Consider the following 17,965-nt stretch of genomic DNA (forward strand, 5'->3'; position numbering starts at 1 on the left):
TTAAACTAAACTATTTTACAAACTGGAACTGGATTTAAAGGTGCTAATAAATTCCTTCATCCCAATTTTCATTTATCTTCCACATTTAAGCTCTAAATAAATAATATGCATAAGACATTCAGGCATGCATCTATATTTACGAAGTGTTGCCATTTTGCCAGTTCATACAAAGTGCACTTTTCTTCATGTTTATATAAAGAACTGTTTTAAAAATTGTTATTTTAAAATGCATATAAAACGGTTTCTTAGACACGACACCAAAAGCACAAGTGGCAAAAGAAAAAATAAATTTAAAAAGATAAAAATAAACATCATCAGAATTAAAAACCTTTGTGCTTCAGAGGGTACCATCAAGAAAGTGAAAAGACAACTCACAGAATGGGAGAAAATATTTGGAAACAATATACCCAATAAAGGGCTCGTATCTAGAATACATGAAGAACTATTACAACTTAATAATAAAAAGACAACCCATGAAAAGAATGAGGAGCCAAGTCACAGAATGGGAGAAAATATTTGCAAAAGACATATTTGAAAGAGGACTGTTATTAAAAATATACAAAGAACTCAAAACTCAACAATTAGAAAATGAACAACCTGATTTAAAAAAAATGGGCTAAAGACTTGAACAGACATGTCACCAAAGAAAATATACAGATGGAAAACAAATATATGAAAAGATGCTCAACATCATATGTGAAGCAAATCAAAAAGATTTGATCACTATACACCTATTAGAGTGGCCCAAATCCAGAACACAGATGATGCCAAGTGCTGGAGAGGATGTGGAGCAGCAGGGGCTCTCATTCACTGCTGGGGGAAGTGAAAGCCTTACAGCCACTTTGGAAGATGGTTTGGCAGTTTCTGATAAAACTAAACAGACTCTAACCATATGATCCAGCAGTCATGCTTCTTGATATTTACCCAGAGGATTTGAAAACTTATGTTCACACAAAAGTCTGCACATGGATGTTTATAGCAGCTTTATTTATACTTACCCAAACTTGGAAGCAACCAAGTATCCTTCAGAGGGTGAATGGTTAAATAAACACTGATACATCCGTACAATGGTATATTATTCAGTGCTAAAAATAAATGAGCTATCAAGCCATGGAAAGACATGGAGGAACCTTAAATGCGTATTACTATGTGAAAGAAGCCAATCCAAAAAGGCCTCTATAACTATATGTCAACTACATGAGATTCTGGAAAAGACAAAACTATGGAGACAGTAAAAAGATCGGTGGTTGCCAAGGTTAGGGAGGGTGGAGGGATGAATAGGCAGAGCATGGAAGATTTTTTTGGACAGTGAAACTATTCTATCTGATACTATAATGGTAGATATATATCATTCTACACTTATTGAAATTAATAGAATGTACAACACCAAACGTGAGCCCTAATGTCAACTACGGACTTTGGATGATAATGTGTCAATGTAGGTTCATCAGTTGTAACTAACTGCAATTATTTTTGATAATTGATTGCGGAGGCTGTGTCAGAGGGGCAGAGAGTATATGAGAACTCTGTACTTTCTGCCCAATTTTGCTGTGAACCTAAAACTTCTTTAAAAAAAAAAACCTATTAAATCTTACCATTTGTGACAGTGTGCATGGACCTAGAGGTTATTATGCTAAGGAAATAAGTAGCAGAGAAAAGTAAATACCATATGATTTTGCTTATATGTAGACTCTAAAGAACAAAATAAATGAATATATGAAATAGAAACAGACTCGTGGATGCAGAAAACAAACTGATCGTTGCCAGATAGGAAGGGATTTGAGGGACTAAGTGAAAAGGGTGAAGGGATTAAGAAGTACAAATTGGTAGTTACAGAATAGTCACAGGGATGTAGAGTACAGCATAGAGCATATAGTCCATAATATTGTAATAACTATGTACAGTGCCAGGTGGGTACTGGAAATATCAGAAGGAACACTTTGTAAAGTATATGGTTGTCTAATCACCATGGTGTACTCCTGAAGCTAATTCAAAATAGTATTGAATGTAAACTGTAATTGAAAATGCAATTAAAAAAATAAAATCTATTATTAAAAAGACAACTCAGTTTAAAAAATGAACAAAGAATCTGGATAGACAATTCTTAAAGAATATATATAAATGGACAGTAAGCACATAAAAACATGCTCAACATCATTAACCATCAGAGAAATGCAAATCAAAACCACAGTCAGCTACCACTTCACACCCATTAGGATAAGTATAATAAAAAGGATGAACAATGACATTCATATGGATGTGGAGAAACTGGAACCTCCTACACTGCGTAAATGAGAATGTAAAATGGGGTATTCTAATTGGAGAAGAGTCCAGCAGTTCCTCAAATCATTAAATATAGAGTTACCATATAATCTTCCCATTCCATTCCTAGCTATAAACCCAAGGGAAATGGTGATGTATGTCCACACAGAAAAGTGTACATGAATGTTAATAGCAGCATTATTCATAACCACTAAGTGGAAACATGTTCACCAACTGATGCACAGGTAAACAAATGTGGTGTCTCCATACAATGGAATATTATTCATTATTTGACAATAAAAAGGAGTGAAGTACTGTCACATGCTACAACATGGATGAACGTGGATGAACTTTGTAAACATTATACTAAGGAAAAGAAGCCAGTCACACTGAACCTTATATTGTATGATTCTTTTTATATGAAATGCCCAGAATACTCTAATCTATAGAGACAGATGGTAGGTTAGTGTGGTTGCCTAGCACTAGGGGATATGGGCAGATTGGAGGTGACTCCTAAGGAGTGTGGGGTTTCTTTTTTGGGGTGCTGAAGATGTAAAAATTGATGTGGTGATGGGATGCACAACTCTGGTAATATACTAAAAGCCATGGAACTGTAATATTAAATGGGTGAATTATATGGTATGTGAATTATATCTTAGTAAAGCTATTACAAAATGCATATAGAATCTCTAAAAATAAAACCATGTTTTGACCTGTCTTGCTGAAAATGCAAGCAAAATAAACAAATGAACCCTCTCCATTTATTTCAAAGATGCAGGAGTTCTGACTGCCTTTAGCTATCAAATAGTAGAAAAGAACTTTGTTACAGCATAGATAACATGAAGTTGGAAAAACACACACACAGAAAAACAGGCTTAACTCCACATTTCATAACTTCAGGCATGTGGAATGGGACTACTTTTTGAGACTATGTACCCAGTGTTTAATTTTCAAATAATTATTTTGGTATTAACATAAATGTAGATCTTATATTGGCAATGTGCTATGTTGCTTTTGTCTATTTAGTTTACAGTGTAAAGACTGTTGCTATTTCAATTCTCCATGAGAACCTAAGCAAGCACAGGAATTACTTATCATAGAGGGAGTGCAGAGTAGTGGTTTGGAACTTGAACTTTGGAGTCATATACTGTGGTCCTATTTCTACCTCTGCCATTAACTGGGGTCTTCTCTGGGTTTATCTTTATCCTAGGCTGCTGTTATAATTTAAAAAATTAATACATATAAAGCACTTAAACCAGTACTAAATTCATAGTTTCTTTGTTTTCTTATTTTGGCAGCCTTCCTATATATGTATTAGGTAGAGCTGCTACATCTCGCGGGCTTGGTAAAGTGGCCTAATGTAGTAGGTGTCCTACAGAGTCCCATGGCACAGCCTTCTTGTTCACCTGAGCTGGGCACTCCAGGTGTGCCCCCTGCCATTTGGGCTATGTTTTTATCCACCACATGTGGGTGTGGGACCAGCCCGTTTTGTGTCTCCATCCCTCTTACCAGTCTCTATGTGGCTTATTTATATCTTTGGTTGTAGGACTTCTGTTCAGCTAGACTTCAGGTGGTTTCAGTTAGATTGTTCTGTAGTCTAGTTGTATTTTTGATATGGTTGTGGGAGGATTTGAGTATCGCATTTACCTATGCCACCATCTTGAGCAGAAGCTCTCAATTCTGTCTTTAAGCCTTTTGGTTGGAGTCTTCTGGCTGCAGTACTCAGTGGCCAGGACGTCAGACGGTCCTCATCTGTTGTTTCTTCTCCCCAGTGTCCAACAAGCACCCATTCGTGGACAGCAATCTTCTCTACCAGTTCAGAATGAACTTCCGGCGGAGGCGAAGACTCATGGAGCTGCTCAATGAAAAATCCCCTTCCCAGGAAATGCATGACAGTCCCTTCTGCCTGAGGAAGCAGAGCCACGACAACCGGAAATCTACCAGTTTTATGTCAGGTAGGTCAGTTCCATTGTTAATTCGACCACATGTTTTTGTCTTTTGAGAAATTATGTTCTCTAGCAAATTTTTATTTATTCATAACTCAGAAGTATGCAAAAGAAAACAACAACCACCAAATTGTTCCTGGGGAGTCAAATTAGATTATCATGAAGTCTGTTTTATAAAATTATGTATTTGAGTTATAGAAGAACTCTGAAGACCTGAAACCTATATGTTCATGTTGACCAATGTCACCCCAATAAATTTAATAAATAAAAAAAGAAGACCTCTCAAGCTGTTACTCACACCTTATTTACTTTTCATTTGTAAACAATTGTTATCATTAGTTGTACAGTGTTCTAAATTACAGCACTGAAAAGCTATATATTTTAAGAACGAATAAAGACTTCAGAGGGCATATGCAACTAAAAGGCAACTGGTTATCAATCAATTATGAAAGGGTGACACAGAACAAAGAAAAACTATGGAAAGCAGACATCAGCTCATAAAGCACAATAGCTTGGGATATTACATGTAAGATTAAACAGTCTCATATTGACAGTTAAGCCTGACAGAAATGATGGAGACTGATGTCCTCAGATATAATTGCATTCATCCAGAAGAGGTTAGCCTGATGTGTCATTCTGTGTGAAAGGCTGAGGAGCTTAAACGGGTATCAGATCCTCTGAAAACTTGGCATTGACTGTGTTTGGCCTAAGGTCTGAAAGCTCTGGGCTTAACCTGAGGGCAAAATGTCCATGGGTGTCTTGGCTGTGTATAGGGAGTGATGATGAGGACACGTGCAACTGTATTGAGAATTTTCTGTGCCCCTGTCAGTGAGTCAAGTTTGATTGCTCATTTAGTTCTCACAATAACTTGAAGAGGAAAGATTTTCTTTTCTCCATTTTATGGGCGCCCTACAGTGTGGTCATCTGTAAATTCAGATTAACTATTCACAAAACTAGTGCTAAGTTTTGTCTTTTTTTTTTTTTTTTTAATGGGCCCAACAGAGTAAGTAATGATGATGATAAGGAGGATATAGTAACCATGGTCACCATAAAAACAGCTTTTATTTTGTGTTTCTCATGTGCCAGGCACTAAGCTGAGTTCTCTCCATGGCCTCTTTCACTCATCATATATACCTGGATTTCCTCTCCCTTGTTGAGAGCCAGCCAACTTCGTGGCAGAGAGAACCAGATCAGATCATTGAAGCCTCTGTCTCACATACACTTTCAAAGCCTAAATATGTGCTGTGTATTTTAATCTCCTCTTCCATGGCTCTGGCTGAGTCATGATTTCATATGAAAGCAGGAGGCATTTATCTTTATTGTTAATTGGTTAAGTGTATACCAACACTTAATTTACTTCCTTCCAGGGACTGCTCAGCATGGGTTTAGTGGTTCTTCAAATAATATTTTATGTAGCTGAGGACTTGCACATACATTATATAATCCACTTTATGCACCAATCCTTGATATAGTATTATTCTCACTTTATAGTTGGGTAAGTTGAGGCTCAGAGAACTGAAGGAAATGGCCTCAAGTTATGCAGTTGGTAAATGGCAGAGTTGCTACTCAAATCCTTGCTTTTCTCACTCTGAAGCCAGAATGCTTTTCCCGGCACAGGTAACTGGCCTCTGTACCTGGCGGCTGAAAGCCCATGTCCTCTAGGGAACCAAAACCACCACCCTCAGTGACCTTGTGTTTTTCCACCCGCAGTCAGCCCCAGCAAGGAGATCAAGATCGTGTCTGCCGTGAGGAGGAGCAGCATGAGCAGCTGTGGCAGCAGTGGCTACTTCAGCAGCAGCCCCACCCTCAGCAGCAGCCCCCCTGTGCTCTGCAACCCCAAATCTGGTGAGTGGTCTATGACCTGGGGGACTTGGGCAGATATGCGGGCTGGGTTCCCTGGGGACTGGGTTCCCTGAGGGCTGGGTTCCCTGGGAAGCAGATTCTCAGACTGAGGGAGACTAGTATGTGGGGATCTTATTATCGTGTGTCCTTAGGGTCAAGAACTGTTGATTGGAAAGGAGGGACGTAGGGCTGGGCAGAGGAAAACAGAGCTGCAAGCCCTCTCGGTAGAGGCTGCAGCTAACCCAAGGGGAGCTCTGGATTTGGGGTAGTCCTTCACAGTTGTCCAAATTTCAGGCGAGATGGCCAGGCCTTTGTACCTTTATGTTGATTAGTCATTAAGTGTTGGCTGCCCCTGGGAAGAGGGTGTGACCTTGAGCAAGAGAGATAGTTGCAAAAACTATTGAGAGCATTGGCATCTGAGGGCTGTCTGCCATTAGCAGTCCTGGCAGCTGGGAGGAGACCCTCAGTCAGTCCTGAAGGAGGGTTTGAGCAGCACATCAGTCTTCCACAGAGCAAGGGAACTAGGGATTCCCCACACTGCAACCAATGCAAAGAGCTGTGGGTCCCCAGCACCCCTAAGGAAGAAGCATGGTCTATGCAAACCCAACTGTACCTGTAATTGATTCTTGGTGCCTGGTGGTTTCCAACTCTATTCATCGACCTCTTGGCCTTTACATTACAGAAAAAATCTAGGCATAAAGATTGTTGATAAGCCCTAGCTGGGTAGCTCAGTTGGTTAGAGCATTGTCCCGATAAGTGAAGTGCAGGCTTGATCCTCAGGCAGGGCACATACAAGTATCAACCAATGAAAGCATAAATAAGTGGAACAACAAATCAATTTTTCTATAAGTAAACAAATAAATAAATAAAATGTTTTAAAAAAGACTTTTGATGAACTTGGACTTAGAAGCAATCCTTCCTTGCCCTAATTAGTTCTTCAGTCCCACAGGAGCCTGTAACCCATTGATACTACCACCTTCTCATGGCCCCTTACCCACCTACTTCCCAGGATTAGATTTCATGGTCCTTCATGATAATCATTGCCTTGAAAATACCCTCAACTCCATTTGTTTAGTGCTCTGTTCATCCTAGTTCAATATATTACCTTCAGGGAAAAGACTTTGTTTCTTTGGTCATGTTTCCTTATCACCAGATGTTGGGGATACAAAGATGAGAGGTCATGGCCCCTACCCTCAGTGAATACATCTCTTTAGAGAAAAAAAAATCATTATGCATTAGTGAGAATAAGGACAAATAGATGTTGTTCGAAGGGCTTTAAGAGAAAACTCTGTCATGTAATGCTATTATGTAGGCAATTGGGTATATAAAAATATACTTTATTGATTTTGAGAGAGAGAGGAAGGGAAAGAGAGAGAAAGAAACATCGATGCAATGTAGGTGCGGAACATTGATTGGCTGCCCCCTGCATGCTCCCTACCAGGAATCAAGCCTGCAACCCAGACATGTGCCCTAACCTGGAATCAAACCAGTAACCTTTCGGTGCATGGGATGACACCCAACCAAGTGAGCCATACTGGCCAGGGCGGGTATTTTTTTTTTTTAATCTAACCTCCCCCCACCCCCCACCTTTGGGAGCGTTAGCTCTAAGAATAAAGTTGTAACTTGCAAGGGAATGAAGAAACTTGCTTCCACACTGACTCTCACTGGGAAATCAGGGAGCACTCATAAACTACTGCAATAACATGGATGGTATTATACTAAGTGGGATAAGTCAGACAGAACAAGACAAATACTATATGATCTTACTTATATGTGGAATCTAAAAAACAAACTCATAGACATAGGGAACAGTTTGGTGGTTGCCAGAGATGGGGGATGGGTTGGGCAAAATGGGAGAAGGTGGTCAAAAGGTGCAAACTTCTAGTCATAAAATAAATATGTACTGGGGATATAATGTACAGCATGGTGACTATAGTCAATAACATTGCATTGTGTATTTGAAAATTGCTAGGAGAGTAGGTCTTAAAAGTTCTCATCACAAGAAAATAACACTTGTTACTGCGAGTGGGGATGGATGTTAGCCCACTCCTTAGCCTACTCCTTGCTTCCCTTTACCTGCTCCTTTTCCTCTTCTTTCCATAGCTCTGCAAGTTAGGTGTGGGCTTATTTGTTTGCTAATATTTTCTGTCTTTACTCGGCTAGAGTATAACTGTGAGGCAGGGATTTTTCTTTCCCCCTTTTGTTCCCTGATGGTCACAAATGAGGCATTCAGTAAAGTATCTGCTGAATGAATGAATGAAGGGTGCACCTTGATTTTGTGTCTGTCTTACAGTGTTAAAGAGGCCCGTCACTTCTGAGGAACTCCTGACTCCCGGAGCACCGTATGCCAGGAAGACATTCACAGTAGGCTCATTATTTGGTTTTTCTCCTGTGCTGCTCGTTTTTCTGGGCCTTGTCAATATGTCAGTGTGCCAATGGGTATTTTACAGATGGAATGGAAGAACCTCTTAATTTTCCTTTTTGTTTTTGGCATAATTATAACAGTGGGCTTTCTTGATCCTTAGGCACTAAAATGACATGATTTATTATTAATATAGCATTGTAAACTCCTTTGATGTGTACTTTAAAAAAAGCTTTCTATTATGTAATATAATTACAGACTTTAGGGCAAATGGTAGTACAATAGTCAATAATTCCTTCTGGGTTACAGTTAGTTCTACTTAAATTGTTTAAGACATTAGGGAGTCTTTAGACAGAGAAAGAAAACTGTGGGATAAATTGTTCTACAATAAGGAGTGGTGCTTTTGACCATGTTAACATGTCTTGAGTTATACACACACCTGATTGGGGAGCACTGGGTACCTGTGAGCATCTCCTGACCACGTGCCTCTTCTTGGAGGTCCCTCAGCCTTCTACCCACTCTGCTTGACAACACCTCACCCCCTCTCCGTCCCCTGGCCTCTTCCTTCAGTCTCTTCACATCTCCATCAATTGCCTCTAAACACTTCTCCTTTTCTAACTTTTATTTTATGGACTCAAGGGGAGAAACTCTTTGCACACTCATTTACACTGCAAACATCTATCAAGGACTACTTCCCATTCTGGACACTGAGGAGCTAAAATAGGATGGTCCCAGTCATAGCCAGTCAATATGAAAAGACACTGCTAATACCTCTGCCTCAGGGGAAAAGTTAAACTGCATTTGGGGGTGAAACTAGGTATTCTGAACTAATAACAGAAAACCCTAAAATCAATCATGTGCCTAAAAGTCTTTTTGAGAATATGCACAGAAATTTCATTGGTTTCCCTGCCTTTCCTCCGTGTCTAGCATTCAAGAGACAATTGATTGCATTTTTTAAAATATATATTTTTTATTGGTTTCAGAGAGGACGGAAGAGGGAGGGAGAGTTAGAAACATCAATGAAGAGAGAGAATCATTGATCGGCTGCCTCCTGCATGCCCCATACTGTGGATAGAGCCAGCAACCTGGGCCATGTGCCCTGACTGGGAATCGAACTGTGACCTCCTGGTTCATAGGTCAATGCTCAATCACTGAGCCGTGCCAGCCAGGCTTGATTGTATTTTTAAAGTATTAAAGTATTTCTTTTTGGTTTTTTTTTTTTGGTCTTATTCCTGATTTTTTAAATTATTATTTTAAAAAATCTTTATTGTTGAAAGTATTACATCCCCGGTGGTTTTAAATTTCAGTGCCAGCCTTGCTAGGAATTGATTGTGAATGTGTTTCATCTGTACTTTAGTCGAAGACATGACTGGGAGCCACCCAGGGATGTAACTGCCATTTCTAACAATGATTCTATAGGAAAAGGCACCCTCTGGCTTCAAACAACTTTTAGACCAGCATCTACTTGTAAATTGTGAGCTTTGTGTACTTTTTCACTTTCTTTTGTTGGTAGAAAATTGTGTTTCAGGAAAGCCAAGATTCTTCCTATTTCTTACCATTAGTAATTTAAATTATTATTTTAGACTACAGTGACATAGCATATCATCAAGAAAGTATCATTTGAATTTAGGGGGAAAGAGCAAAGCCAGTCAAAATTGGATCTGGAGAGAAGATTCAAGCATGTGTTTAAGACCCTCTAACCTTCCTATCTGCTGAAATTGTATAGCAACCTGAGAGAGAGGCAACCTGCCCGGTACTTATTGATCAGTGCCTTCACAGAAGCTGTTTTCTGCCAAACAAGTGTTTCCCAACCACAGTTTCTGCATCGATATGCCTGTGTTAAAACAGAAGCAGAGTGTTCCTTCCACTCCTGACAGGGTAGAGATGAGACAGAAGAGATCTGCCACTGCTCGTACTTCATCCTGGGCTGGCTCGCTCTCTCTCTCTCTCTCTCTCTCTCTCTCTGGGAAGGTCAGGAGAATTGCCAGGGGCCGTCTGCTGATTGCTCACTGCGGTTTTCCTCTCTAGATTGTTGGTGACGCTGTTGGCTGGGGCTTTGTGGTGCGAGGAAGCAAGCCATGCCACATCCAGGCCGTGGACCCCAGTGGCCCTGCGGCTGCGGCGGGAATGAAGGTACCTCCAAGAGAGCGGTGTCTGAATACCTCTCGCTTCATTTCATTGTTGGTGCCATCTGTATGTACTTTGTCACCCTAAGTGTTTGGTCCCATTTTTTTTAAGTTTCCCTTTCCCTTTCTGAATGGGGTTGAAATGAAGCCCAAAGGGTATGATGTAGCAACAAGGAGGAAAAGTTGTCCTGTCCCTCTCACTGTGCCTCCTGGGGCTCCAAACCTTCCTTGGTTTTTCACATTTCTTCCCTTAACCAACACTGAGCTTGAAAAAATGTTTCTTTTTGCATAAATCTTATCTAATAACTCTACTACTTCTGTCTTATACGAAGTCTGTTCCTGTGGGAAGAGAGCTGGATTGACATTTTGGTTCTGCTGGTTACTAGCTCGTTGACTTGGAATAAATTCCGTAGCATCGCACAGCCAGTCCCTCCTGTCTGGAATGATGACCAGATTCTTTCTGCAGTTTTAGGGATTAAATATGTAGAAACTCTAGATGAAGCACAAAGAACTACACAAACATAAAAAAAAATCGAACGAATTATATAAGATTTTTTGAAAATAATTTTTACATGTTTTTAGTACAAAAGTAGTGCGTACATAGTCAAGAAAATTTGGAAAATGCAGAAAAGCAGGAAAAAATTATAATTGCCTATAATCTTTCCTAACTCAGAGACAACCACTGTTAAATTTTAAACAACTTTATTGAAGTATAATTGACATGCAGTAAAGTGTAGCACTTTAATATTTTGATTTATATGCTTCCAGACTTCTTGTATGTATGCATATATATGTACATACACTTATATACATCTATATATATACATATGCATATACATATATATACACATATGTATATACACACACATACACACATTGCTTTTTATTTATACCAAAATATGCTATAAGAGGATGTTGAGTGCATTGGCTTTCTGCTTCAAAACACCTTTATCTAGCATCATGGTTCCTTCTTCTGTCATCTGCAAAACATTCCACAGAGGTCATTTATCTCATGATTATCTGGGGCCATGGAAGGTTGCGGAAGGCTTGAAGGCCATAGCTCATTGCCCTGCTCATTTCTTCACCACTTTCATCCTCTCCCATCAATCCTTTCCCCAGAGCAGTAAACCAGTGACGCAACAGGCACGACTTGCATCTGCGCAGCTCTGATTTCCAGCACCTTCCCTCTGGCACTGCTTTTCCCTCTGGAAAAGGTGGGCGCAGAGACTGGCTCCCTGGAGCACAGCACGGATTCCCACCAGTCTGGGTAATCAGTGCTGTTTTGCTTAGGGGTTGACTCTGCCCCCCACACCCCCAATTTGAACACCCTGTTCATACCAGGAAGTGCCGGCTCCCAGGTCCTGTGCTCTGCAAGTCACGGAAGCCTTGTTGGCTCAGGTGGCCTGTGTTAGACGCCCTTCCCAGCTCCTCAGTTCTGCAGTGGGCACAGCACCAAAGGAACCCGGAGCCGGAAAGTTGGCTGGGAGCATAAAGGGCGAGCGTTTGTATCTGTGCCGAGGCTGACTTTTTCATTTTCTAATGGAACTCTTGGCTGTGGGAAGAGTTTTATATTTTATTTCCACAGTAAAGTGCTAGTATGAATTATTTTTGGCAGGGTGCTTTAGTCCTGAGTGTGCACTCACTTGCCACAGGGCTTTGACTTAAGCTCATTTCCTTTGGGGAAAGCAAGGGATTTATATTGAAACTAAAGACCTTGTTTTGCTTGGCCAAGTGTTTTAAATTGATTTTAGTGCATCTTCATTGATTAACATGCATAGCTTTTCTAGGCATTGTCTATTGATTAGTTAATTAACTCCTTAATGTATATACCCTGGTAGATCGGTAACCTGGTATATTTTTTTCAATTCCATATGCTCATATTTCACATGGTTTATATTCTTAGCTTCTCAGGGGCTGCACATAGTTCTCATATGCTGTAGAGCAGTATAGAATTCACTAGAGCAGCATTTCCAAAATTGTGCTACACAGCTCTCTGGTCCAACAAAATCTCCTGTCCTGCAGTTCTGTGATCAAAACAGTTTGAAGCTGCTGTATACTTTATTTTTCTCCTGGGAATTTACAAAGCACATTAGCATATTATACATTCTGTTGCATCCAGCAGGGGAGAAACCTGTTTAGATTGCCTATCACAACATTTTATCACTTAATAGAAGCACACCAGTGGAATCTTAAGATTGTTAAGATATAGCACAATAACTGCTCTAATATGCTTTTGGTCAAACTCTGATTGGAATGACTGTAGATTTAGATATAGATAGATAGATAGATAGATAGATAGATAGGATAGAATTGCAGTTAAGTGAAAATGACAGGGAATACCACACCCTTCCATATTAACTTACCTGTGTGTATTCATTTAAATTGCCTAGTACATTATTTTCTTACAGAAAATACCAAGTAAATTGTTTCCTATTTCACCATACGTATTAGTTGTAGAATAACTCCACTTACTTAAAGAACCATTTGTATTACCCATGACCTGTCACATCAGCATAGCCCTTGTGTGGCAAACTGCAGGCTGGCATGTCTGGTTGTGCCGGGAGGGGATGTGGGTGTGGACCCTACAGGAGCCTTCCCTGACCTGGGCCATGATTGAGCTGCTTGGTCTGGCTGGTAGCCTTTGTCCAAAACTCTCTCCAGAAGCTTCCTCTTGGCACCTCTGACTGGCAAGAGCTGGCCCAGGACAGTGCAAAGGGCCCCCCTTGCCTTTGTTGTTACTCTCTACACTGAACACAACCCCTCAGGTCATGGCCCGGCTTTCACCTGCTTTCCAGAGTGAACAAAGCCAGACAGGTGGGCCTTTGGGAGCTTTGCATCAGTGGGATTTTTATACTTCTGCTGTGGCATCTTAACTTCCAAAAGCAGATGATTTTGTAACTGAGTGTCTCATATGTACCATTTCTCTCTCTTTTATTCCACCTACTTATGGGATAGGAAAGTTTTCAGATGTGGACCACGGGTATGCGGGAAGGACAGGCCTCAGACTAAAGAGACTGGGTGCCATTCCCCCGTTAACACTGTCAGACCTTTCCAGACCCTAAGGAGAGCTCTTTGCCTGTTTTGGATGGAGCCCTTTGTCCATGATGAGGGGAGACCCTGAGGTGAATATTCAGATTTACATTTCTAGAAAGTCTGAAAGAACTCCAGAGAACATGTGTCCTTAAGGAATGATAAGGTCTATCTCAATTCTTTTCTAGGTTGGAATAGAGAAATCTGTGGCCTTTTGTGCCTCTGCTGCCTAGCCCAGTGCCTCCCAGCAGTTCCTGCCTGCTGCCTCTGCACAGCTGACTGGGGCTGGCGGGCTGGCCAGGCAGCCAAGCTACAGGCTGGGGCTGCTGAGATGCAGATAAAGATGTAGAGCAGGAGGGTTCCAGCTTAACTTCAGTTGTAAATGGAATTGAGTTTTAGATGATTTGGTCGAATACTAGACTTTTACACTTATCTCAGGCTTATTTGAAAATCTTGCCTTTGGCCCTGGCTGGGCGGCGCAGTTGGTTAGAGCCTCATCTCGGGTGTGGATTTGATCCCTGGTCAGGGCACAAGAATCAACCAATAATTGCATAAATAAGTGGAGCAACAGATTGATCTCTCTCTCTCTCTCTCTCTCTCTCTCTCTCTCTCTGTAAAATAAATTTATATTTTTAAAAAAAGAAAGGAAATTTTGCCTTTAATCCACTCTGTTTTTCCTCTTCCCTTCCAATGACCTCCTCTTCATCAGTAGTAGCATATTTGTTCCCAGAGACCAAAAAGGAAGCAGATGTTACAAGATATAACATACAGATTGATATCTCTCTCTCTCTCTCTCTCTCTCTCTCTCTCTCTGTAAAATAAATTTATATTTTTAAAAAAAGAAAGGAAATTTTGCCTTTAATCCACTCTGTTTTTCCTCTTCCCTTCCAATGACCTCCTCTTCATCAGTAGTAGCATATTTGTTCCCAGAGACCAAAAAGGAAGCAGATGTTACAAGATATAACATGAGATAAAAGAGAGAGCGATTAATTACAGTTCTAATAAGATGCTGTTTTATTTCATATTCTTCTGCTCCCCTCCCATGCCAGAAAACAATGATTGTAATGTTTATTGAAATTCTCACTTGAGTCAGCAACTTTGAATTTGGAGTTATTCTTATTTTGCAGGTTCTTTTACTTAAACAATGAAGTCTGTAAACCTCTGGTGGAGAAACCTTTCATTGGCATTACAACCAGAACAGAGCATGAGATATGGGAATCCTCAAAAGTTTAGTCAACCCCTTCAGTGCATTTTTTCTAGAAGAGGGTTGTTTCCTATAGTTTGTCTCTGGCAACTCTTCATCCATCCTTTAGGAATTCCATTTGGACTGGTGGCTTCTGGTCCAAAGGGGAAAGGAGGAAAGAAGAGAAGGAACTATAATGTACTGAGTGTCTTCTGCATGCCTGACCCTGCACCATGCAGGCCCTTTCTGTCTAAACACTAAACTCCTGGAGGAAGACATCTGTTCCAGGAGGACTAATTCTGTTTCTTACCTCTTTTATCTTCTTTGAAAAGATAAAAAGGCTACAGTCTAATGCCTATCACTCACTTAAATGTGACCTCATATCACAACCTTTAATGATATTTTCTTTTTTTTTATCACATCAATTCTAAAACCATTTCTGGACCACACTATCTATCATAACTTTATTTTACATGATCCTCTAGTAGCTATTCTTCAGTCTAATGAGGGCAGATTTTTTTTTTCACAAATACATTATCATTGTGCCTATATCTGCCCCTCAAGCAAATCTAATTAAGTGACTCTGGCACTTAAAATCCTCTAATGGCTTCCCATTACAATAAGTTCCAGACTCTTTCTATGGCCTACAGAGTCCGTGATCTGGGCCCTGCTACCCTGTTTTGCTTACAGCTCCATTGGCCTTGCCTCTATCTCTCCCAAATACCATGTTTGTTCCTGCCCAAGGTTGGATGACTGGTTCTGTTTTGTCATTCAAGTCTCAGATTAATTTTTTAGAGAAGCCTTTCTTAAATACTCTTTGATATTCTCCCTGTCTTCTTCCAGTTACTCTTTATCATATTGTCCTGTCTTATTAAAAAAAAACCCATACTATTTATCAGAGTCTGAATATAGTACTGAGATGTTTAATATCTATCTGTCTCCAGGAGCTCCATAAATGTAGGGACCTTGTTTGCCTTGACTACTATATTCCTAGAATTTAGCCCAATTCCTGGCATTCGGTAAATGCTGGAAGCAAATTCGTTGAGTGAGCCAATGAATGGGTGTTTTCATAGAAAGGCTAAGGAGTTCACTCACTGAAAACCTGCGTTGTGTCCCACGTACTTCACACGCGTCACCTCTTATTGTTCTTACAGCTCTTGAAGGTGAGAGGGTTGTGTTTTCTCTACTTTGCAAATGAGGAAACCAAAACCCAGTTCATTGCTTTCTCAAGGTCACCCAGCTTGAAAATGTCAGAGCTAGATTCTACCCTGGTCTCTACCCCAAAGCCCAATCATGCTTCCTATTGCATTCTTTCAAAAACTGCAAGCCTACAAGGCAGAACACAATAGAAGGTATATGCCAAGGAAACCTCAAACCCCTTGTAAACTGCCCAGGGATGTATGACCTCTCATGTCTCTTGCAGAGAGAATTGTTAGGACAGTCACATGGTCACCTGAGCCAGCTTGAAGAAGATCAAATAAATAATTTTTATTCTTGGCTTCAGCCCCTTACTTAGGTCAGGACTAGAACTTGCAGGGTCATCCAAGTGAAAGATGCAAAATATTCACTTTTGTTAGTTTAATCCAACACTTGTCAGAGCAAACCATTCAACCTTCAGCTGAAGGAATTGGAGCTGCATTTACAAATACGGAACAAAAGACACCCTTGCTCTTTTCTGGAAAGTTTATTTTTTTCTGGTGGGAATAATTAAATTCTGTGAGAAACAGTATTCAAGTTTTCGGGCAACCCCATGCCAACTCTCAGAGGGATTTCGTAACTCCTGGCTTCTTTTCTTGTTTCCTGCTGTGATGAATTGATGGATGTGGATCTATGGGGCCTCTTTTCTCTCTTTGTTTCTTTGCATATTTACATAGAAACAGAACTACCTGAGTCAGAGAATAAATTAGTGGTCATTGTGTTCTGCCTCCCACCCGCCGCCCCTGTCCTTTCAAAATTTTTGTTTCTCATATTGAAGAATATGTCAAAATCCTGCTCTTCGTCTCTCTTCCCCATGGCAACAAACCTGTATATGTCATGGAATTTTCTTCTTGAACCAGGAGAGCCCAGTTGGGCAAACCACCTGAAGTTTCTAACTAATTAGCCAAGACAGTGTAGGCACTGAAATAGCAAATTGTGGGATGAGGATCACAACTTTGCACTCTTTAGCGGAGTTGTTGTTGCTTAGTCAACAGAAAGTGGTAGGGTCAGTGTTCCTTTGCTCCCCATCTGGCATGTCTGGGAGGGGACAAATGGCCACTTCTCAGGGCCTCAGCTCAGATCCCCTTCCTGCTCTGTGCCCTTCCTTAGTCATCCTTCAAGTCTAACTCTGACAGCCCAGGAGAAGACTGGAAACTCTGCACAGCTCTGCTTAATCAGTATTTATTGACCACCTACCATGTATGTGCCAGACTTTATGTTAGGCCTTTGTGGCATTTACAGTCTAGAGAAGGAAAGAGACATTAATCAAATAACTTCACTCTTTAATATATATATATATATTTCAGAGAGGAAGGGAGAAGAACTCAGAGAGCTAGGAAGAAAAGCACCAGTGCTTCTAATTTATATAAAAATGTTTTTTTTTAGAGAGGAAGGGAGGAGAGAGAGATAGAAACATCAATGATGAGAGACGATCATTGATCAGCTGCCTCCTGCACGCCTCCTACTGGGGATCAAACCTGAAACCTGGGCATGTGCCCTGAACTTGAATTGAGCCATGACCTCCTGGTTAATAGGTTGACACTCAACTACTGGACTACACCGGCTGAGTCAGTGTTTTCAATTTTTGCAGGACAGTGGGAGGGATGACAGGAAGCACCTCCCCAAGGAGAGGATGTCCGAGCTGAGATCTAAAGGGGGGGGGGGGGGGGGGGACAACTGTAATACTATCAACAATAGAAAAATGTATATTAATGAAATAAATAAATGTCTGCTTTATACCCAGAAAAAAAAGAATGAATGAATAGAAATGAATAGAAACCAAGCTTGTTTAACACTGAGTTGAAACTGAACACTTTTATTCACAATTGTAGAAAAACTCACCTTTTACAAAGCAAAGACATGGAAAGTTTTAGAAACATATTGATATAATCCTGGGATTATGCCAGGATGCTCCTAAATTGATCTGCTGTGGGCTCTAATATTGGCGTTCTTTGTGCTGGATCAGGTGTGAAGTCAGGGAACCACCCTCCCCCTACCCACCCCCCACCCCTCGCCA

General features: G+C 40.5%; 1 protein-coding gene across 1 annotated transcript in view; it reads left to right on the forward strand.

Moving 5' to 3' along the window:
- DEPTOR (DEP domain containing MTOR-interacting protein) overlaps positions 1 to 17,965 on the forward strand; it is a 99,868-nt gene that overhangs the window by 61,961 nt on the left and 19,942 nt on the right. Inside the window, exons 6-9 of the mRNA XM_014533033.1 lie at positions 4,035 to 4,217; positions 5,919 to 6,053; positions 8,344 to 8,414; positions 10,441 to 10,545. Of these exons, the coding sequence (XP_014388519.1) occupies positions 4,035 to 4,217; positions 5,919 to 6,053; positions 8,344 to 8,414; positions 10,441 to 10,545 (494 nt within the window). The remainder of the gene's footprint in view (positions 1 to 4,034; positions 4,218 to 5,918; positions 6,054 to 8,343; positions 8,415 to 10,440; positions 10,546 to 17,965) is intronic.

This window comes from Myotis brandtii, unplaced genomic scaffold, assembly GCF_000412655.1.
Source record: "Myotis brandtii unplaced genomic scaffold, ASM41265v1 scaffold931, whole genome shotgun sequence".
Classification (NCBI taxonomy): domain Eukaryota; kingdom Metazoa; phylum Chordata; class Mammalia; order Chiroptera; family Vespertilionidae; genus Myotis; species Myotis brandtii.